This window comes from Telmatherina bonti, assembly GCF_933228915.1.
Source record: "Telmatherina bonti genome assembly, chromosome: 7".
NCBI classification, from domain to species: domain Eukaryota; kingdom Metazoa; phylum Chordata; class Actinopteri; order Atheriniformes; family Telmatherinidae; genus Telmatherina; species Telmatherina bonti.
In genome coordinates this window covers 11,611,323-11,634,913 of record NC_136625.1, presented here as the reverse complement: position 1 = coordinate 11,634,913, position 23,591 = coordinate 11,611,323, and the positions used below count along the sequence as shown (strand labels likewise).

Sequence of the window (23,591 nt, the reverse complement as noted above, 5' to 3'; positions counted from 1 at the left end):
AGGGCAAAGAAGAGCAATCAGGCCATTATCTAAATGCTCAAAAGTCACTTCTTACCAGACACAACTTCTTGTAAAACTGCATATGTGCACCAGTGAGTGCAAGATGCTGCAGTCATGATGCAATGGAAGCATGCTGCTTTGGGTTCATGCTGTCCTGGTATGTGGGTTTTGACTACTGGGAAATAACAGTATATTGCATATTTATTGTATCATATAATTACACTGTGTCATTGGCTAATATTTTCCAGTTGCATGATCAGATTAAACTGGTTTCTTTTTACAGTGTTTTAAGTAATAAAATTAGGGAAAGTGCTTTATTTTTTTAATGGTTTAGAGTTCCTCAAAATTGCTTGGCAGCTTTATTCTACAAAAAATATCACTTTGCCAGCAGAGAAAAAAAAAAAAAAAAAAAAAAAAAAAAAAAGTAATTTTATATTTCAAAGGAAAAAAAAACAATCATCCTAAAAAATGCTGATGACAAAGCAATCATGGATGAAAAAATAATCTTTTCATTTCAGGACAACTAAAGGATATATCTGTTTGATCCAACAACGCTGCTATTGTTCACTTTCAAAACACCTTCAGACAGCATTTTTATTTTTTTTTTTTGCTCACCACCCATTTGTCTAAAAGTTTTATTTCTTCATTAAAAACAAAGGAAACAGCTGAAAATGCATGGCTGATCTCAGGAAAACATAATGATGCTATATTGAGCTCCTGCTCATCACTTGTCCAATGGAGTCTGTGCATGTGATATCAAATTTCTATTAAAGTCTTTCAACAGAATCCACCATTCTGGTCCTCTCATCAGCAAAGTTTCCCCGTGTGAGATGTTATGCATTGACCAGGATGAACGAGTGGTTGAGGTGTTGGCCTTACTGTCCATCGGGTTTCAAACCCAAAGCCTTTTGGAAGATGCTCAAAATTAGGAAGTCAATCCTTAACTAAACATGTAAGTGTGTTATAGCAGTTAGTTGCCCAATTTTCAGTCAAAGTAGACTGTTGATGCAAAGTCAAATGCAAAAATGCTGCCATAACATTAATGCACAAAGTGTTAAAAACTTAACATATAAATCATGTACCATGTTCCCCTTTTAACTTCTTTAGTTTTGAGCTCTTGTAGACTTAAACCTTTATTTTTAACAGAGGAGATCTGAGACTGAAGTCAAATGATCCACAACAGCAGTCTTTGTGGTTAAAGCACTGAAACATTGTCATGACAGCTGCACATTATTAAAATACTGAACATTTTCTTTTGAAAACTAACCTGTCTGTGATCCCACACATGTCAATCTGCAAGTTGCTGTAGTTTCCCAGCTGCTTATGCTGCACCTTGATCAGGTCCACGTCTTGTTTGCACAGAGTTAGTGAACGCATGCATCCCTGGAAGACATGAAATGGGTTTCTGCATTCCTGACCACCGTCTTCATCAGGACAACCTGAAGAGAGGACATTTAGAGAAAAATGTCACAATAGGTAAGCTTAAATGGATAGCTATACTCAAAATACGATCAAATGCTTTGTGTTAGGACATAGACAGTTACACTACTTATCTGTTATTGGAGAAATTATTCTTCAGTTTTTGTATTATAGCTGCAAAATTGTTTTAACAAAGCTGAGTTTTAAATTCTACAGAATCTCTAGTTTTCAGCCATCGTCACAAAGCCGGTTGATACTAGAAAAGTAATCCTGTCTTTAGAAGATTCAGCAGACTGGGACTTCTCATACCACCAAAGAAGAGGTCACTTTCGATGCTGACAGGAAACGATGGGTTGGCCTGAGCGCTGCCTCCTTCCGCCGTATCCACAGAGATGCTGAGACGACCTCCTCTGGAGTCCATTTCCACAGAATGCCACTGACCGTCATTGAGAGCAGAACCTGGCAATCAATTTTTCATTAACAAACTCTGAAGAGCAGAAAATTACATTTTTTCTTGCATGTATTCATGGGACCATATCAAAAAGGCCCTACAACAGATTTTCCTTCCAAAAACTAAAGCCAAGCATTAGCAGTAAAGCACTAATGAGCCAATCATTTATCCTATTATAACACAGCCAGGCACACACGCACCAGATATCTGAATGGAAGCAGCTTTTTATCATGTTTTTTTTCATTGTATAAAAAAAACACCATTTGGGGAAAGACTATAATTGCAGAAATTGATTGCAAAAGTTGCAAAAGCAGGCTGTTTTTTCATTCTTCTATCTTTTGATTGACAAAATACGTGTGAGGCTGTGCTAATCTATGTTGCTAACGGAGTTGATCAATATCTAATCAGAATCGACATTTTATCTCAGTTTCAATGCTTTGCATAACAACAGACTTCTGCCATCTTATAGTGACATCTGCTGCTCTGAGGTTGTGACAATTGCCAGATGTTTAGCAATAAGGCTATCATTGTACCACAATTTAGAATAAGGTACAGTCCCTTTTGATCTTTGCATTGTGATGGCTGCTATGCAAGAATGTGTTAAAAGGCAAAGATGTTTCTGCAATGTCCTGATTACATGAAATGATGAAACCTTTTTTGATATGTCTAAGTAGCTTTCACAGATGTTTTGACATGCATTTCAGTAGGGTTTCCAATTAAATGAATGTGAATATGCGCTAAATAAATCAGAACGATAAGCTTTAATGAAAAACTTATACGAGATGTTTCATAATTCAATAATGCACGTCAGCTGATGGCTCAGGGAGAGGCAGCTGACGTGCCCACATGACTTCAATGCTCACGTGGGCAATGACAGTGAGACCTGGAGGGGAGTGATTTGAAGGCACGACAGCTGTACGACAGCTCGGTCCGCATTGCCGGTAGTAAGTCGGATTCGTTTCCAGTGAGGGTTGGACTCCGCCAAGGCTGCCCTTCACCACCGATTCTGTTCATAACTTTGATGGACAGAATTTCTATGCACAGCCGAGGTGTTGAGGGGATCCGGTTTGGTGGCCTATGGATTGGGTCTCTACTTTGTGCGGATGACGTGGTCCTGTTGGCTTCATCTGGTCGTGATCTCCAGCTCTCACTTGAGCCATTTGCGGCCGAGTGTGAAGCGGCTGGAATGACAATCAGCACCTCCAAATCTGAGACCATGGTCCTCAGCCGGAATAGGGTGGATTGTCCTCTCCGGGTCGAGAGTCAGGTCCTGCCTCAAGTGGAGGAGTATAAATATCTCGGGCTCTTGTTCACGAGTGAAGGAAGGATGGAGCGGGAGATCGACAGGTGGATCAGTGCGGAGTCTGCAGTAATGCGGACTCTGTACCGGTCTGTCATGGTGAGCCAGAGCTGAGCCAGAAGGCCAAGCTCTAGATTTACCAGTCGATCTACGTTCCTACCCTCACCTATGATCATGAGCTGTGGGTCGTGACCGAAAGAACGAGATCTCGTATACAGGCGGCTGAAATGAGTTTCCTCCGCAGGGTGGCCGGGCTCTCTGGTCAGGATGCCTCCTGGACGCCTCCCTGGTGAGGTGTTCCAGGCACGTCCCTCTGGGAGGAGACCCCGGGGAAGACCCAGGACACGCTGGAGGGATTATATCTCTCGGCTGGCCTGGGCATGCCTCGGGATCCCCCCCCGCAGAGTTGGCAAATGTGGCTGGGGAGAGGGAAGTCCGGGCTTCCCTGCTTAGGCTGCTGCCCCCGCGACCCGACCCCGGATTAGCAGAAGAAGATGGATGGATGGATGGATTGCACGTCAGCTGACCACATACCTGTAAACTAAGGCTTTTCTGATTTTACAGGGTGCAATAGATCTATGAACTGTGTGTGTGCAGTAATATGTAAACCTTACCAACACATTGTAAACAATCATCAAAACACAAGTTCCTACGGCCACAAATATGCATACAGCCTCATATGAAATTGTCTCAAGCAGGGATGTCCAAAATCAGTCCTCGAGGGCCACTGTCACACCTGGCTTCCAAGTAGTCAGTGTTCCTCACTGCACGCCTGACTCTTGACTTGCGGCTCGTGAAGCAGCCTCTGGCTTTTCTTATAATGATCATCAACAGTGCAGTTCTCTCCACAAACAAGAACTGCAGGCTGCTTGCAAAAACTTTGCTGTTCTAACGGCTCTAACTGACCCTGTAAGAGTTGCCAGTTTTGGCTAATTTCAGCTACACCGAACTCTGCCAAAGAGCTGCTCTGTCGGTAGCTCTGTAGATATGTTGAAAAAGAAAAACAAACATTCTGGAGGCATTATTGCTTTTTCACCATATACTGTTGCATTAGAATGCCATTACTTCATGCAATATTTAGGATAACAATTCCTTGCTAAAAAGCTGAATGTTACGGCTCTTGTTGAATTAACAGTGAGGATCACTGCATTAAATGGATCCAACAGCCAATAAAGAGATCAGTTTCACCAAGTGAATAGACTGATTTATTTGAGTCAAGTGTGTTGGAACCTGACTGCCATGCAAATAATTTCCATTAAATTGATCACTTTACATTCTGTTTCCTCCTAACTTTTTATTGCGTTTTATAAAAGTTGCACCTGGCGGAAATTCTGCCAAGGAGTCTGTAAAACATCATACTAATAAGAATCTCACCACAGTAAATTTTTGAGCCAAACTTTTACTGAGATCTTCAAAAACACTTTGATTTAACAGGAAGGTCAAATTTTCTTGCTCTTTAAATTGGTGGGACTGATTTTTCATTTTAATACATGTACATAAAAATTTTCCCTGTTTTACAAGACTGTTGCTATAGCAACTGAAGGTCAATTATGCTGAGGCTGCCTTTCCGCAGTAGTGATGGAACAAAACATATAAATTATAAACCTACTTATATTATAAATCTTCTTTAAATCAGATACCAAATCTCCATCTTCACAATATGTTTGTGATAAAAGATTATTTTCTGGATTTTTTGTAGCCATCTCATCGTTTAAAACTTCATTTTTCATAGTTTAATTGAACAAAATCTTTCTTAGGTGAAAAATAGCTGATATGGAAGTGTGATTATTAACTTGTTAGTGACTGAATAGGTGTTACACTAACCTGCACTCAGCTCCAGCAGCGTCCTGCCACCTTTATGGATCTGCAGGCGGAGTCTGGCATCACTCAGGTACAACCACACCACACCCCCTTCCAGAGGGAGATTAAAGGTGAGAAGAAGCCCAGCCTTGTTCCAGGTCCTGAACTGAAACCCGACTGATGAGGGCCCTGTGGAGGGCCCCATCACCCCTGGCAACTGGAGGAAACTCTGCAGCCCAAGGAACGTCACAGCAACAGAAACTGGCTCAGCGCAGGAGAAGGTGACATTTCCCTGAGAGAGAAACATGCACGGTAAAGACAGAGCAAAGGTGAGATGGAATAAATGATTACTACAGATAAAAACAACAGCAAACATTAATTTTAATCGTCTGCAGAGGGCACATCGATGTACCCTCATGTCACAACGATCTCATCAGGAAGTCTCCTTAAGGAGGACACTGGTATTACCATAATGATACCAGCAAAGCTCAGGATAAGATCAGGGCAGCACAATGAAAATACCAAAGTCACATCACTTGGAGGTAAAAAGATAAAGAATGAAACTAAAATAAAGAAAGAGCACAGCAGTATCGTGACATCTGTGTTACAGTCCATTGTCTTGAGTAGTGGTGATGACACTGAGTCGATCGCTAAAGCTGCAGCTGTAATATATTACAGGCCTTACTCTGCTGGGAATTTCAGCCTGCAAGCTTTATAACTCTGAAAACACAGATGGCATCTGAAAGTCCTTTGTAGTACACTTACAGTGATGTGCAATAATTCATGTTGGAGTGGGCTGTGTTGCCACACAACACAAAGTAAAAAAGTTCCTTTAAAAAACCCAGAGCACTCACGACAATCCTCCTCCACCCACATTCTTAATTTCTTTGTATTAATGCCTCCTCACAGAGTTGTAACAACACTTAGTCTCTGTAGGAAACGCAGTTATAAGTGTAGCAAATACCTTCTGAGTCACAATGCTACACTAAACTGGCAACGACAACGAATCTCTGAACATCTCTCGTGTTTATGTTTGCTTCTTCTGTTTGTACTTTAGATATAATAACAGGGTATTGATTACTCCCTGCAGAAGAACTTCACACCCTCGCCTCAATAAGATAACTCCTCCTGTTATAACTGCACACACATCAAAAGGTCCAAATGGGCAAGATGAGACTAACTATGCCACCTTCAGCTGTCCTGCTACAGACCTGTTCAAGGTGTAACCTGCCTCTCGCCTCATCGCTGGGATTGGCTGGGATAGACTCCAGCCACACTCTGTTTTGTGTTTTTTCATGTAGTGTGTTGAATAATTGGTTGGTATTTAATTTTAAAAGAAAAGTTGAAAACACATCAAGTGGAATATTCTGTTTGTTTCTGAATGAGCAGAGAGAATAATAAGGACAAGCACAGTCTGAGGCCGTCTGGCACATTTGGGTTTTCTCGAGGGATTGGTGCTCTGCTCTGTAACAGGACAATCAAAGAGCCTGAAGATTATCTTTAAAAAAACAAAGCTGCTTTATGTAGTATATATGAACAGGTACAGGTATTTGATGTGCTCAAATTTTATTTTATTAAAGTCTTCATTGTTTTAAGTCTTATTGGATCCTTTTTTAATCTTTTATTTCAGTTTAACTTCAACTCTTTGAATTAAAAATCAACGAATGAAGTCTTTATAATCTACCTTTAAAGTGTACTTATGCAACCAAATCACATTTCCACTGATTTCTGAAGCAATTCAAACTTCTTCATCTTACTGTCAGGCTATTCTTTTCTTTTTCCTCCCATCATCTGATTCTACCACAGATTTCTGCCTGATAAGAGAACTTGGTTGTTTTTTTTTTCTTTTTTCTCCCCAGTGTCACCAAATGTTTGGTAAAAGGAAATGCCAGTGATCTCTGTGTAAGTGTTCTTGGATAACTGTCTATGTAAAAGTGTGCCATCTGAATAAAAATGAGATAAAATGCAGCAAATCAATCAGCAACAGCCACAACAAGGCTGTAAATGATAAGCTGGTGAATAATGCATATTATGTCATGATATAAAGCTGCACAAGAGCCCGGAGCTTTATGTGCTGCATGCTGCACTGACCTTCATCCTGCACTGAATCAGCTCTGAGCTTTATTAAACTGATGCATTTCATACTCTCAGAAATTCCTTTAAACTGTAATCGTAGTGTGTTCGCTTACACTTCCTGAAGCTCTTGCCACTGATGATGAAAACAATAAGCCCAGAACAAGACTGCATTTAGCGAATCTGAACTTAACCAAACAAAACTAAGTTCTTTTTCTCAATTTTTCAAGCTAATACAAGCAGAGGTGTGTAATCCAGATGCCATAAAGTAGTAGTCCTGCCCTGTTTTTGGATCTTTTTTTTTTGTGTCTTGTCCAGCATTTAATCAAGCAGAATGATGGTCTGGATGCTGTGTTCTGCTTAGCAAATTTACTTTGCCAAGGGTAGCATTACTGGTATAATGATCCCCTTGATTTTCTGGATTCTTATTTTATTTCTTTTTTCATTTTGTATAATTGTAATACAGAGTTTCTACTGCTGGACCAGACTGGAGAAGATAGAAGAGAGACAGAAAGACAAAGGGAAAGAGAAAAAAAACACCTCATAGAGAGAGAAAAAGAGAGAGAGAAAGAAAGAAAAATAACAGATATTTGCATAAACATACACATATATACCCATCCGTATTCACCTATATAAATGCATGTACATATACATTCACACACATCTAAATCTACACAAACAGGCCAATCTTAGATTCTTATTCCTCCTGCGGAGGACTAGGCTATCAAGTGTCAGAAGCACCAAAAACTATCAGGTTAAATATAAGTGAGAGACAAAGAAAACTAGCTGCTGTTAGTGAATAAACCTGCAGACGACTCAGTGACTGTGTCACATGCAGAACATACAGAGTGGAACGTGTTCAGAGAAGAGTGATCATGCCAATGTGGCCCCGCCCACACAAAGGCAAGGAGCAGCCCAGGATGACCCTGAGACTCAGGTAGCCGGCAGCCGCCCCCAAGCAATGTTTTTGGATCTATATGTGTGTTTAGTAAAGATGTGTTTCACTAACACACTCATCTACCTGCACTAGAGCTGAGCTAATTAAATTCATCTGGTTTAGTGACTGGCTGGAACAGCTGCCAGACAGGATTTTTACATTATGTCACCTTATTATACACCTTTGAAAACTAGTTTACGTGTTTAGCTATGTTTAATTTAGCTAAATGTTTCCACAGTCAACTTGAGGTCCAGTTTTAAAACCTTGATTTTATTAGAAAGATGCAGTTGTCAGTTTTATTTAGTAGATTCTGTCGCCTGCTGTTTATTTAGATAAAAAAAATTAGTGCAGTCGTTGCTTTTAACTAGGTTCATTCTTTGAGTTTAGCATGTCTACCTGGATCCATGTTCTGGTTATAACGGTAAAGGAACTTACCACTTCAGTAACTTTGTGGTCATTTTGTTTCACTAGTTCTATCAGGTTGAGACCATTGTACAGCAGGTTTTCGAGGCAACCGTGGAAGTTCCTAGAAGTGAGACCCTGAAGTGTCCCCACACTCAGCTGTATGGAGACAAACTGAAGATTAGGATTACCGGTACATGACATAAAATGCAATATTATCTGGACTGTTATAGCATATCTATGACAGTGTTAGACACTATGTAAATGTAAAATTTCACATGATCGGTGTATATGTGCTCCATCCAACCTGTTTTATATCCCAGTGGCTAAACTCTGTGGGGATTCGAACCCTCTCCGTGTGCTTATCCACAGTTAGGTTGAGATGAATGCTTCTCCTCTCCACTGCTACATAGTGCCACTGCTGATCATCCAACAGGCTGCCAAGGGACGCAACATGTCGGGATTCTGTCCTACCTGGGAACAAGGTGGAGAAAGAACAAAATGGTAATGGGTAAAACTAAATTCAATAGTTATTTAACCTTCAGCCTAATAAAAGTTTCTTTGCTGCTTTGAATATTTCAATTTTCTCAGCATCCTGCTGGGAGGATCACTGGGAGGTCAGCCTTGCTCATCTCACAGGAGACTGCTGAATATATCTGCATACTTGTTTGAAAAAGCTGCAGCCAAATATGTTATAATGCTTAATATGAAAAACTGCAGCGATACATCATTAATGATAAATGAGCACCAGCAGACCCGAAGTGGATATACTTCAGCAAACATTGCCAAAAGAACCAAGTAGGAAACTTTCTATTTCTGCTTATAGAAGGAAGAGAAGAAAGAGCTGAATACAATAAGCCATTAAAAATGTATTAGCTTTCCGTATGGGACTTCCAATTTGAACTTCACAAAGAAATACAAAAAGTTTGTGAGAAGCCAGCCAAACATATCCTTGATATTTTGTGAGAAATTATAAAGTCTTTTCGTGCAAAGTGAACAAGGAAGCCGACTTCATCCAGACTGAGAAAATGATGATTTGCAGTGTTTGATTACAGTTTGTCTGGATAAATAGAATGAGACAGTCTTGTCAATTTGAGAAGAAAGAAAGCATGGTGTGAAAACAAAAAAGGTTTTTACTGACAGTGCTTTTGTGAACAATTATTATGTTGTAGAAAGTAGTGAGAAAAGGAAGCAGAATTATTGATGAAGGGTTTCAGTGAACGGATGATTTGATTATGACCTGAATAACTGAAAGGAGGTGCAGGGATCAATTCTACAACCGCATTCAACCATTAACCAGACGTTGCTCTTCAGGTGATAAAAAATAACTAGTCACATTTTTTAAGCATCCCAAAATGTAAAACTAATGGTTTGCTCAAATCCATGACCTAGTTTTATTTGAATATGGGAGGATCACTGAAAATCAGGAAGTTACTTCCTGAAGGACTCATGAATTTGTAGAGAAATTTGAACAAAGATAGTATCAGTACACATAAGAATTCAAATACCAAAGTCATGGTGGCACAACAGAAAATAAGATTTACAGTACAATAAGATTTAAAGGGGTGAATAGTCAGGATTACTGCAGTAGCCCAGACTTTTGGTGGATGGGAATCTGTGTGACATAAGGCTGCTGCCCACCAGATAATACTCTGGAAAAATTGTTACGTAAAATACACATTAAAAGCTGCCAGTGATATTCGATTGATTATATTGCATCAAAGGCATAGGAGTTAGAGTAGCTCTCTGTCTCTTTTTTTTAAAGTTTGCATCATTCTTGGAGCTTTTCTGAATATTTTATGTGGAGAAACACTGAATTGTTTCCTCCACTCAGACTCTGGTGCTCAGTGAATCTGAGTACACAGGACCACGGTGTGTTACTTAAAGAACTGCATCTCAACCTTCTCTAAACATATATTTTAAACTCTGGCAAGACGCAATATTGTAGTTACCAAAATGCTAAGCCATGAGGATTTATTGAGATGACTTGTAATAAAATGTTGTTTTTGTATCTAAGATTATAGAGAAAGTTGAATTTAATCAGCTCAAAGTCTTCTTGAATTAAAGTGGAAATCTTGCCAAATTTCTAGGCTTCGAACCTCATCGCGGCAACGAAACAACTCTGGTCAGTGTTAAATGACATTAGATTGAATATTGATTCTGGTCAAGTATCGGTGCTGATTTTGCTGGATCAGGCCTTTTTTTGTGCTGTAGGATGCAGAATCCTGCAGAAGAAGCTGGAAACTTGGGTGGACTCTGAAATGGTACTTTATTGGTTCAGGTCATATTTAGTTGTTTTTTTTTTATTTTTATTCACTACAATTTTTTTAATAGTTTATTTAAATCACCCTGATGTCAATATTTTTTTTTTGCCACTAATTATGTTCTAGATCTTGGAACAAGAAGAAGATACATTAGATAAAGAAAATATGATTGAAAAAGGAGAAAAGTCTAACTGTCCTATTATTCTAGCTAGAAAAGTACGTACTCTGTTTTATATTGTGAAAATCCACAGTGACCACGTTTACATGGGAGTTTAAATTCCAGTTGTCAATTTTCCTTCTCCTTCCCAACTGCTTAAAAAAAGTGCAATAGTATGCTCGTGTCAAGCTAGTACTTCAAAATCAATATATGTCAATAATCGAAATAGCAGCAAAACGGGTACTTATTATCTAGTTGTCCTTGTTACGACCAAAAAGCAGGAAGCGAACTTTGTTTATTTCCAGCAGACGTCAATACATCACGTCTTCCTGCTGTCAAATCAGAACCCTTCTCAACGCGCCAATCTAAAGCGGAGTAAAGTAAGTACGTGTTTCCATGTAAACCTCAATTCAGAATTATTGTTTCCATGTAAACTCGTAGGAGGATATTGTTAGTTTGGAAGTTTTAATTCTGAATCGTGATTTCTGAATGAAAATACATCGTGTCATCGTAGTCAATGATCCAAAGCAGAGGATTACCACCAACACCCGGCTCTGCTTTGTTCATGTCATAGCAGACAGTTTTACAGACATAAATCAATGGGAACTGATATGAATTAATGGGAACTGATATGAATTAATGGGAACTGATATGAATTATGAACACACTTCTATATATTAAGTGTGTGTTTGAGATTCCAGATCCAAAGTTTATGATGTACTGGATTCTTCTTCTCTTTATGATTTATTATTAACCAGTCCAATCCAATCCACTTTATTTATACAACACATTTTATAAACGTAAACAATTTAACAATAGCAATAAATACAAATAAGCCTAAAATCAATCTTAATATATAAGAAATAATTTAATAAAATCAAATAAAATTAAATTAAAAAAGACACAGAGGACCACACAACTCACTCGTTGTTAAAAGCCAGGGAATAAAAGTGAGTTTTAAGACGAGACTTAAAACATTCCAGGGTGGGGACCATTTTGACATGGGGGGGTCAGGGCATTCCACCGTTTAGGTCCCCTCGAGTTTTAAGCCTCGTCTTTAAGACCATAAGCTGGCTCTGGCGCTCCGACCTCAGAGCGAGCGGCATAGTGTAAATTTGGATAAGGTCAGAAATGTATATCGGGGCCAGTCCATTCAACGCCTTAAAAACAAACAACACAATCTCAAAATCAATTCTAAAATGAATGGAAAGCCAGTGCAAAGATGCAAGAATAGAAGAGATGTGCTCATATTTTTTGTTTCCTGTTAAAAGGCATGCAGTGGCAATTTGGACTAACGGCAATCGATAAAGTTCACTGTGATTAACTCTAGAATAGAGTGCGTTGCAGTTGTCCATTATTATCATTAATACTTATTTATTTACGCTAAAGCTCTTTAATTATGTAAAAAGGTCTGTTTTGAAAAAGATTTTAAAAAGTGACAGATAACAAAAGTTTTCAAGGCTTAATATGCAACAAAAAACATCCATAATTCTTAAAAGCTTCACAGTACAGTGCACCGTGGACCAATTAGTGTCTCTCCAAGCTGACTCAATGTGGGCATCATCGATTTATATAACAGCTGAAAAGACAATTATACCACACATTTGAACTAAACAAACACAGTTGTCTAATTGCTCTGTTTTCCAGCATTTTGTTGTTGTCATATGACCGCTATTCTGTGTCACCTCTTTCAAGCAAACTGCGCCGTAGGGGTCTGTGATGGATGTGCTTCTGTTAGCAAAACAGAGTGGACCATGCGTGAGCTCAGGGTCAGTGCACAAAACAGATGAGAAAAATTACACAAACCTAAAAAGCCAATGGAGAGCACAGCAGTAAGAGGGAAAAAAAAAAACCCAGATAAAAACCAGCGATAATGCAGAAAGCAGCAGAAATGTGAAGGACATCCAACTCAGAGACCAAAACTCTGTACAAAGTGTTGTTGTAACACAGACACAAAAGGAAAAAAAAGAGAAAAGTGACACGTATAGATAGAAAACAAAGTGAAAATGCCTTTTTTGATGTGATAGATCTGGGGAGACAAACAAGGAAATGGAAAAATTGAAAGGGAACAAAAGAAGAAGCAATAACAAAAAGTCCTATTTTGATGCTTCCAGCACTTTGCAAAATCTATTTAATTTCTCTTCTATCATCTGTGTTCTGTTTTAGTTTTTTTTTTTTTTTTTAATGTTCTGCTACAGTTTCCATTCATAATAATAATTATATATATATATGTATATATACATATATATATATATATATATATATATATATATATATATATATATATATATATATATATATATATATATATATATATATATATGTTTTGAAATATGATTTTGGGCATTAAAGGAATGGAGAGTATTCCTAAAGATAAATATTTAGACATATAATATTAATAGAAACCTTAAATGAAAAAAGGTGTACAGTGAGATGTTATTCCACAGAGACATTCCCCTCTGCTTGCGTTTCTCTTGCTTTTTATCATTTTGACATGTTTGGGACACTTTAGGCTTCATCCTTTGGGCAAAAGCTATGAAGACACAGACAGATGTAGGCATGACGATTGTAAAAACGTAGTGATGTGTAGAAGTTGGGGAATTACATTTTAGTTTTTCTGATTTACTAACTAAAAACAAGTCTCATGTTATTATTATATTGCAACTTTATTTGTTTTTTTTAAGTTAGTTAAGCACAGTTAGTGGAAAACGAGTGTCTGCAGAAGAGCAATAGATATTCCCCAAAAATGTTTGATTTCTTTTTAAAAATGAGAAAAGAGGAGGGAGTGATGGAGGAAGGGTGTTATGAGAGATGGAGAAGGAAGAGAATATGGACGTATTGATAAGGTGTTTGGACGGCCAGATGGGGCTCCTGGTGAGAGGTGTGCCAGACGGTGAGGACTCAGCGTAGCAGCCTGACAACCCCTGGTTTAACTCCATTTACTCACGCACACATGCACACACACTCCTGACAAAACTCAGGTCTTGCTGAGTCCAGTCCAAACACATACTAGACCGAACAGCTGCCATCCATCATGGCTGTAACTGGACTGGGATGCAGCAGAAAAGTGGAAACTAAGATTTTAACCAATCAGAATGAGGGGTGGGTGTTTAAAAGCTAATCCATCTAAAAACAATTTAAGTCTCAGTTGGCTGCTGTGTGACACAAATAGAAAGATAATGTTGGTTGAAATTATTTAATTTGATCAGATATTGAAAAACATTATATCCAATCTTCATATAATGAAGATCATTTTAGCTTATATGACTATTTATGATGCAATTATGATAAAATATCATGAGTTGATCTCAGCAGAGGAAATCAAAACATTATCAAGTGCAAGTTCTAGAAAAGCTTCTGGAAAAAATGGGGGAAAAACTGTAAAAACAAAGAAAGGTGTCTCAATAATATTCTATCATTCATATATTCTATTAATATCATGATAATATTGCCATTGTGAACCTTTTGGCCACAATAATAATAAATAGAGAAGCTCTAATACTTTCATGTCTCAACAATCCTCTCATTTCAACCTGTTTATGATGAGACTTTTGCTATTTGACTGTAAAATATTGTATTGTAGTAGAATATTTGGGACCATTTAGCATCTGTCAGTGTACAGCAGTGTGTTGTACCTTGTCTGACCAGTAGCTGTAGCTGTCCTCTCTCTAACTCCAAACTAAGACGGTGTCCTTCCTGCCCCTGTGCCTGCAGTAGTATCCCAGAATTCCTCAGAGTTTTAAACTTCAGGGTGAGAACATCTCTGGACGTCCACCTCGTCCCGGGACTCAGCCGGTACGTCAGACCACCGCTGCCGTCAAAACTCACCACATCGGAGGCTGAGAAGCCAAACAGAGAACGAACCATCAGAGCTTTAAAATCATAAGAAATTATCTTATAATATGGTGTAAAAGACAAAGCATTATTAGAACGAGCAAAAAGTTTTTACTGAAACATATTTGACCCGACAAGATAAAAAGTTTGTGTTCTGTTAAACTGCAAAATGGTCATTGATTGCAGAGAAATGTAGCCTTTTGGTTGACAACAGATATGAGTTTTAGTGATAAGAAATAATCCAAATCTAATCAAATGACATCTATCTGTGTGTTTGTGTGTGTACACTAGCATTAAAGTCTCTCGGTCCACTTCAGCCAGTCTCAGGGCTGGTGTAATGCTCTGATATATAATGTCCAAAGCCAGTCGATAGCAGCCCAACAAAAAATCTTTGTTTATGTTTACCACCATATGGTGATCGATAAGTCCATAAAAACACTTGCAAAACTTGCCAGTTTGGGTCCACCTGGAATATCAATCATAAAACTTTAGGAATGTTAAAAATGAATAAAGAGTAAACATTCTGCATTGAATCCAGGATGAAAAGTGCACTTTGAGAAGCTCCTTTCTAATAAAAGGGAAATAAAAGTCCAGTCTGCAGCAAAGAGGATCACGCTCACAGTAAGGGCATCCATAGGTCTCCAACCGCAGTCCGATCCGGCCGCTGGGATTCCAGGCCAGAGGAACGAGGTGAAGGAAGCGAGCGACCACAGGCTGCTGCAGCTTGTACTGAACCACGCTGTCTGCATTGCTGTTACCTGGAAAAGACTGGCGACACAACGTAACACGTTAACAAACTGAAATCATTTTCTATCACTAAATATGATATTTTTTTTATAATTTTCGGCATTAAAGGCATGGATAGTATTCCTAAAGATAACATTTAGACATATAATAATAAAAACCTCAAATGAAAAAAGGTGTACAGTGAGATGTTATTCCACAGAGACATTCCCCTCTGCTTGCGTTTCTCTTGCTTTTTATCATGAATGCCAGATTAATTGCTCTCTTTATTAGCTTCCATCTCCTCCATGTTGTTTTCATTCATAATTATAGACCACCCTTGAAGTTGACATGTAGGTTAACTTTCAGACAGATAATTAACTTATTAATTCTTTTGTAATAATGACGGTTTGCTCTGCTGTAGTGATGAAGTTTTAGCTGATGTTGTGAACACACTGCATATGTTTTGTGTCTGGATCATAGCAGCTTGCAATGAGTTTATCCAAAGCTGAAAACCAGTAAATGATGCACAATATTACAGATTATAGTCTTAGTTGTACATTAATCTGAAGATGTTGCATATATACTAGTCAATTTTAGAGCTGGGAGGAATGAATTAGATTCGGAGGTTGTTGGTAAACTTTTCTTTTATTTTTCCACATGCTCCTAAAATAGTGGACAGCCACCTTGTTTTACAGTAATTTCATCCTTTAAAAACACAAGATTGTAAGAGAACAGTAAAGTGTTTGAGGAAATAGTTCCATCCTTAAGTGGAAAAGTAATGGGAAGAGAAATAGGAACAACAAAGAGTAGAAACCCAGTAAACATGATGTGGACCCAGCTTCTCACCATCTAGTTTCATCTGACGGCATCTTTACAGTAGTTGGACTGACCCCTCGAGGTGCAGACATACGGCACAATATGACTGCGTTTGTGCAGTTTCTGTAAAGTGAAGTCAAAATGTTTTTAATCTGCGAGCGTTTTTCCAGAGAAGATCCTCAACACTGGAGTCACCCATTTAAATGGTCCTCTCTGGACTCTAAAGGACGAAAAGTACCATGGGCAGATGTGTGTACTCACCTTGGATACACTGCTTTACACACAACTGTTTAGTTTAAAATTAAAGCCACTGAAGAGATTTTTAGCTCAGAGTGCAAACAAGACACGTCACTGTTAACTGGGAACTGGAATGGTGAATCATTTTGTTCCACTGAGAAATGAACGACCACTTGGCTTCTCGTCCTGCCATTCTGACGCTGGTCCTCAGTGGTCCTGTCTGCCTCCAACCCCAGGAGCCAGAAAAATGCGGTGGGTGAACTGTCCTTAATTAGACAAGAAGCTGAAAACTGCCTCTAGACAGTTCCAGAGTGACTCAACTCATCTCAGTTCTCTTCTCTGCTCGGATGCTGCTAAGAATGCAGCATTGGAGGCGAAACCAACTCCCTAGCATCCAAATTTAAATCAAAATGTTTATTGTATTTGTAGATTTATTTTTGTACGAATACACGTTTGATAAAACTACATTTTATAATGACAAATTCTCTCAGAGTACACCAATTCCAATCATCTAATGAAGAATCACTATTTTCTCTTTCATATTAGCTAACTGTATCTGTGAAAAATGTTGCCATATTCCTTTCCTCTTACAGTATTTTCTGCTGTGATGCCAACCGCTGGCTGTCTTGGTAAATTTAACACTAGGGCTGTGACAATATGCTTTTGTCGCAATTCGATTCCCATTTTTTTGTGCCGATTTGATTTAAATTGCAATTATCACAATTCCTCGATATTGCTGATTTTTGTAGACTAAAGACAAAAAAAAAAAAAAAAAAAACAAATGGACAAAACTGTTTTTTGCACATAATTTTTTCTTGATTTCAGTTAGGAAAAAAACAAAACAGCAGTGAGACCATCATTCTGCTGCTATAACACCTAAGAAGACAAGGACAAAGATCAATAAAAACAATAAAAAATTGTAATGGGTTATTTTTATTAATAAAAAAATAGATTTTTTAACATGAAAATCTATTCTAAAATTGTGCGACATTTGATTTTTCAACCCGATTTTCCCACCCCTATATATTCCACGGTTATGGTTGAACCAGTAAGGCTGGTAAAGCCTGACCCATGAATAAACGAAAAGAAAAGTCCTTTTTTTTTTTTTAATATGAGGTCTTTATTTGTTTTTTTTTTTTGACTAAGTGTAACAAAAATAATTGGGGTGATATTTATCATTTATTACCATGTGATATGTCAGAAATATTATAGTGCCATCTGCTGCTTCCTGGTACTGATCAGGGGGCAGAAGATCAGTGTCAGATTGTGTTCAACAGGATTTCTACCATAAGATGTTACAACATTTCTCATAAATTGTATGCATCATAAATGATACTTTATCTCCATAAGGTTGAATCCACATATCAGCATCTTTAAACTATTTATCTGTTTAATTAAAAGGAGTAATTATATTTTCACACTTGTTTTTTTTTTTTTTATACAGATTGAACATGATTCCTTTGGGTAAAGGACTAAACACCTCTCCTGCATGTTTATTTATGCACATACAGGTTAAATACAACGTTCTCTCAGCACTCCAGCTTTGAATTTTAATGCAACGAGCGCAAACTGCTTGCATTGCAAACTGCACAGCACGGTCTAGACCTCTTTGTCCCCTTTCTGTGTCCATCAACAGCAGCTTCAAGTGTTTTGGCAAAAGGTCAGCACATTCAGCAGAGCTCTTTCATTAGTTCATCCATTATTAATGAAGAGTCAAAGGCTGCTGATGACAGTGATTATCTGTACAGGACAGGCTGATCCCTGCAGAGCAGCACTGTTAAACACCAGATCAACGGTAAATATGACCGGTACAGCAGTTTAGTGAAATTAGCTGCAATTAACTTGAGTGGTGTTCATTTTCACCTGAGATTTATATTACAGTTTTATTCACTTGTGTTTGTTTAGTTTTCAAGGTGCCTAAAATGCTCATTTGACTGCTATTTCAGTTCTTTTGTCTGCCTTGAGTTTTATTGATTAATTGAGAATAAAAACAGATGTGGCCGTCAGTTTTAACTCACCCCTGTACTGTCCTCCTGTCTGTACTGTTTCCAGTTGTGTCCTGTGTCACTAAACATCAGTAGGTAGGACGTCAGCCAATCGGAGCTGCCGTACCGTCCCTGTGTGGCGACGGCGGAGATCTTGGTGCGCTCACCCAAGTCGACCTCCAGCCACTGATACCTGTCTGAGACGAGAGGCGACCAGCCTCCAGCTCCTGTTGAAAGAAGAATGTTTGCAATTATTGATTTGAAAGTGAAGAAGAAAATCTGAAGTCACGTGCACACGCTTAAATGTGAGGAATGATGCTGAACGTGGCTCCTAAAATCAGTGACCGTGTCTCTGGTACAACAAAGGAAATCTCTGCCCAAATAACTTAAAACCGTCTTTCTGATGGATCAGCCAGCTTGCTATGGAACTGACTACTGATTAATTTAATACCACAGAGATTTTGCTTAATTAAGGACATTATAAATAAAGACTCCAAAATGCTGAGTTTAATGCTGTTAATAGTTATACCTGGAAAATGTGTGTGAGAAATCCTTTGTCACAGATCAAAGTAAAGTAAAAACATCAGCTGATTTCCAACGCTTTCAGACGCTTTGACAGATTTTTATGTGTGTCTCGTGTTTGGTTGACATTTTAACTGCATTTAGTTGAACTGCGGCGTAAATTTCCCATTTTCAGAACCCAAATGCACCATAGACTGTGACTTTTAAACCTCCATTTTGAACATCTTTAAAGACCCCTTGCTTAACTTTCTGACCTTAAAACTCTGCGTCCTGGACTTGTTCGTTGACACAGTGACATCTATTCGAGCCGCTGCTTCCCAGCATTGCCCCAAGGTTAAGAAACCACACTATATGACTTTTAAATCCGGGATGCTACGTAACGTTTTGCTTCACGGTATAACAAGGAACCGGCTGTTTTGAACACACAACGTTGCTGATTCAGCAAAGAAATGCAAGAAGATGAAAACAGAGAAAGGGACAAAACAACATTGTCAGATCGGTTTTTGCTGGCTGGAGAGAGCTAACAGGTCAGGTAGGATGCAAGATGGATGCTAAATTAGCCGTTGATAGGGGGCGTGAGGCAGGAAAATGGCAGTGTGTCTTTAACATACATGAAGTAATTGCATTAGGAAAAAAAATGACATTAAAGTAAACTAATTACACGCAAAAACAAACTAACAGTTAAATACTACTTTCAGATGAGTGTATTTTAATTTAATGTGTGCTTTGTGTGTCCTGGATATTTTTGCATCGGCACTCTGCACCCTGTTATTAAGGAAAACAACCCCAGTACTTTTGATGCCATATGTTATTACAGCTTTATTGTTCCATACCTTTACCAATTTCATTCCTAACTCTGACCAAGTAGTTTGAAATATATTGTAGAAAAAAAATGTCAAACTTATGTAAAACCCCTGTTTTTAGTTAAGTGCCAGTGTCAGTATGGCACCATGGCAACAGTGTTATTCATGTTTGTGTGTGTCATGTTTACCCTGTGAGCCACTTCACTAATATGTTCCTTGACACTAAACATGGAACAGAGCTGCAGACTGATCAGAATGTTGGACAATTACAGTTACTTTGTATTATATTATATTATATTATATTATATTATATTATATTATATTATATTATATCATATCATATCATATCATATCATATTATATTATATTATATTATATTATATTATATCATATCATATCATATCATATCATATTATATTATATTATATCATATCATATCATATCATATCATATCATATCATATTATATTATATCATATTATATCATATCATATTATATTGTATTATATTATGTTATGTACAATTATACAGGAAATATCTTGAACCAGCAGGACACCTGCCCCCCAGGACCCTCAGGACTGAACTGTTCGAAGAATGTCATCACACATACTAATGTGCATAATTATTTATTACAATTTTTTTTACTGCCAATAAGAAAGGGAAAGATTATTTTACAGTGTATATGACACTCAAGTCGGATTTAAAATCCACGTGACCCAACTTTCCATCAGCACAAAAACTACTGTCTATGTGGAAATGAAAGCAGGTGAGAGTGTGAAAAGAGACTACATGCATGCATAAGAGAATCTGTGTGCAAATGTGATTGTCATGATGTAGTGTTTTGTGTTTCTCCTTAGTTCTGGTTTCCTGTTCTGGTTTGTAGTTTGCCTTGTTTAGTTCTCTGGTGTCTAGGTTCCATGTTCATTAGTTTCACCTGTGTTCAGTTAGTTCATCTGTGTCACCTGTGTCTCGTTTGGTTCAGTGTATTTATAGTCCTCACTTGTTGGTTTTCTTTGCTGGATCATTTTGTTGTACTAGTTTCCTGCGTTAGTCCCCTGAGTTCCTTTGGTTAAAATAAATCAGTCTTGAATCTGCATCCCTGTAGCTCATCTCTGCATTTGGGCCCGCATCCCCGTCTTGACAGTGATCTGATCCTCATACATAAGACCATGAAAACACACACATTTAATCATGTAATGTTAATAAAACATAGGTTAACACAGCTTTGCAGTGCAAGAGAAATGTCTGTCAAAGTTTTTTGTTGACAATTGTTGACAATTTGTAACTATTGTGAAACAAACTTAACAACATTCTTCACTCTTTAAATGACTTTGTATATGTGGGGACAAATTAACTGTCCCCATGCTAAAAAGAAAGTCCCCATCAGTTGGTATGCAGATCTTTTCTGTCTATTAAAAACATGTGCATGTATGCACACACATGCATGGCAAGATGCATATTTTAACCTGCCATTATTACATAAATAAGAGAAGATACTTGACACATAAACATTTGAAGTCAACAAGCTCTTGAATAGAATTTAAATAATAAATTATGTGAATACACAACAGTTGCCACCTGAATGTAACTCAGCAAACAGGTAGGATCCTCCAACTGAATAATTACATCGGCGATTGTCTTCCAGCTGGGAACACGTTATTTAGCCTTCTCCTTTCTTAAGCAGCTATGTGGGAAGATGCATTTTGTGGTTGTTGAAAAGAAGTTAGTCTGTATCAAAAGGGTCAAAAAGTTGGCATGAATCGGGAAAAACATCTGAGGAGATTTCAGAAACTATTACGGTTGGGTTAAGAACAGTCCGATGCATGATTACAAACTGGAGGGATAGTCGGGAACCACTGTCTTTCAGGAGGAGATGTGGTTGGAAAAAACTCCTGCATCATCGTAATCTGCAATCCCTCAAACGTATGGTGATATAGAAGTAAAGCATGAGGCTGTGTTTAACCCTTTCATGCATGAATTAATAGAAACCAATGCAACATTTTTTAAATACAGTATTTTATGTCCACAGACATACGCAATCATTTTTTGTTTATCAGTGACATTTAGAATTTATCATGATTTTGGATTTATTTTAATGTATGCTATAAAATATTTATAAAATAATATATAATCATAATTATATTACGTAAATCTTCAATAAAATATAGCTGTATCATTTTCCGTGCCTGTTTAATGCAAAGTTGCATAGTTACATTATGTTACATTATATCATATATTTATTTATTCTCCAGTGAGTGGAAATGTATTAGATGACTCACTAACATCCACTTAAGTGGTTTATTTACAAAAATACCATCCTTATTCATGAATATGCAAGAGAAGAAGCTTGTAATAAGTGTCCACTATAAGGCTACTATGCATGAAATGGTAAATGATGGACTTGTACCAGAGCTTTTCCAGTCATATTCATCACTCAGAGCACTTTACACTACATGGCACAGTCACCCATTCACACACACATCGGGGGGCAACTTTAGGTTCAGTGTTTTGCACTAGGATGCTTTGGCATGTCGTCAGGGGAAACCTGGAATCAACCTCCTAACTGTTGAAAGACAGCTGGAGCTACAGTTGAAAGTAAGAACATTTCTACACAAACAGCTGTCTAGCTATAAAAAAACCACTAATCAATGAGGCTAAACAAGTTTAATTTGTTAGAGAGCATAAAGACTGGAATCTGGATCAGTGGAAGATGATCATGTGGTCGGATGAGTCCGGGTTTACCCACATCCAGAATGATGGGAGGATCTGGGTAAGAAGAGAGGCAGATGTGGCGGTCTATGATCTGGAGTTGCTGCAGCTGGTCAGGTCAAGGTTCAGGTCTAAGTTCAGGAAGATTTTGTGCCCCAAGAATGAGGTCAGCTGATACCTGAATATACCGAATGAGCAGGTTTTTCCATCTTCCCAGATCGCACGGCCATGTTCAATGACAATACCACAATAAACTGGGCTCATATTGTGAAGAGTAGTTCAGGAAACAGGAGACATCATTTCACACATGGATTGTCCACCACTGAGTCCAGAACTAAACCCCAATGGGAATCCCTTGGATTGGTTGAGGGTGGTCAGACTCTCCCATCATCAATCCCAGAAATAGTGCTACAGGGAATGCTGCCATAATCAAAGCTTGTGTTTTTGTTTTTTTGGTCCTGTCACCAATGTGTTGTCAGTCCTTTGTTTCAGCAGGAGGGCCATCATTTTAGAACAAAACCTGATTTTTTTTTCTTTTTGCAAAAGCTGTGATCAGATTTGCACATAATTTCCTCTGGCCAACAGCGACAGAGCCTTTTCCCCACATGTTTGCATCCTTTGGGTGGAGTAGCTCTTAGATTTAATGTTTCACTTTCAGGCTCAGTTTTCTCCTCACAATGACAGACAATGCTTGAATCAGTATATCATTTTGCTACTTACTGCCAAGTTAACACCACTTAGACTGCAACATGTTACTCTGCCATAACACTCGCAGTCCACATTTTCTGTCTCATTTGCATCCAGACAGCACAAGCAGTCAAGTTCAAAAGGAACAATCAGACTGGTTGGACAAAACACTTATGAGTCCTCCTTTAGGAGTCAAAAGTTTATCTTTTGTTTAACAATCCAGTCTGTAAGCATTAGCTGTGAAAATCAGGGTCCTCTCTGAGACCCTGTTGTTGCTCAGCTTTTCAGGACACTGATGGGTGCTATTCAACATGAGCTTCAGATTTCCTGTGCTGTCATGAATAATTTATACATAGATTTGACCACATGTTGTATCTTCCTCTTTTCTTCATCTTCATCTTCAGCCGCTTATCCAGGGTCGGGTCGCAGGGGCAGCAGCCTAAGCAGGGAAGCCCAGACTTCCCTCTCCC

The 23,591-nt window shown here is 38.2% G+C and overlaps 1 protein-coding gene across 1 annotated transcript in view; it reads right to left on the bottom strand.

Annotated features, from left to right (window-relative positions):
* The window catches only part of LOC306758409 (contactin-associated protein-like 4), a gene marked incomplete at both ends in the record, with an annotated part of 125,864 nt that overhangs the window by 48,129 nt on the left and 54,144 nt on the right, over nucleotides 1–23,591 (bottom strand). The window contains 8 exons of the mRNA XM_079243736.1: nucleotides 1,268–1,439; nucleotides 1,729–1,878; nucleotides 4,995–5,262; nucleotides 8,416–8,541; nucleotides 8,690–8,856; nucleotides 14,439–14,642; nucleotides 15,258–15,405; nucleotides 18,435–18,628. Coding sequence (XP_079099862.1) covers nucleotides 1,268–1,439; nucleotides 1,729–1,878; nucleotides 4,995–5,262; nucleotides 8,416–8,541; nucleotides 8,690–8,856; nucleotides 14,439–14,642; nucleotides 15,258–15,405; nucleotides 18,435–18,628 — 1,429 coding nt within the window. The remainder of the gene's footprint in view (nucleotides 1–1,267; nucleotides 1,440–1,728; nucleotides 1,879–4,994; nucleotides 5,263–8,415; nucleotides 8,542–8,689; nucleotides 8,857–14,438; nucleotides 14,643–15,257; nucleotides 15,406–18,434; nucleotides 18,629–23,591) is intronic.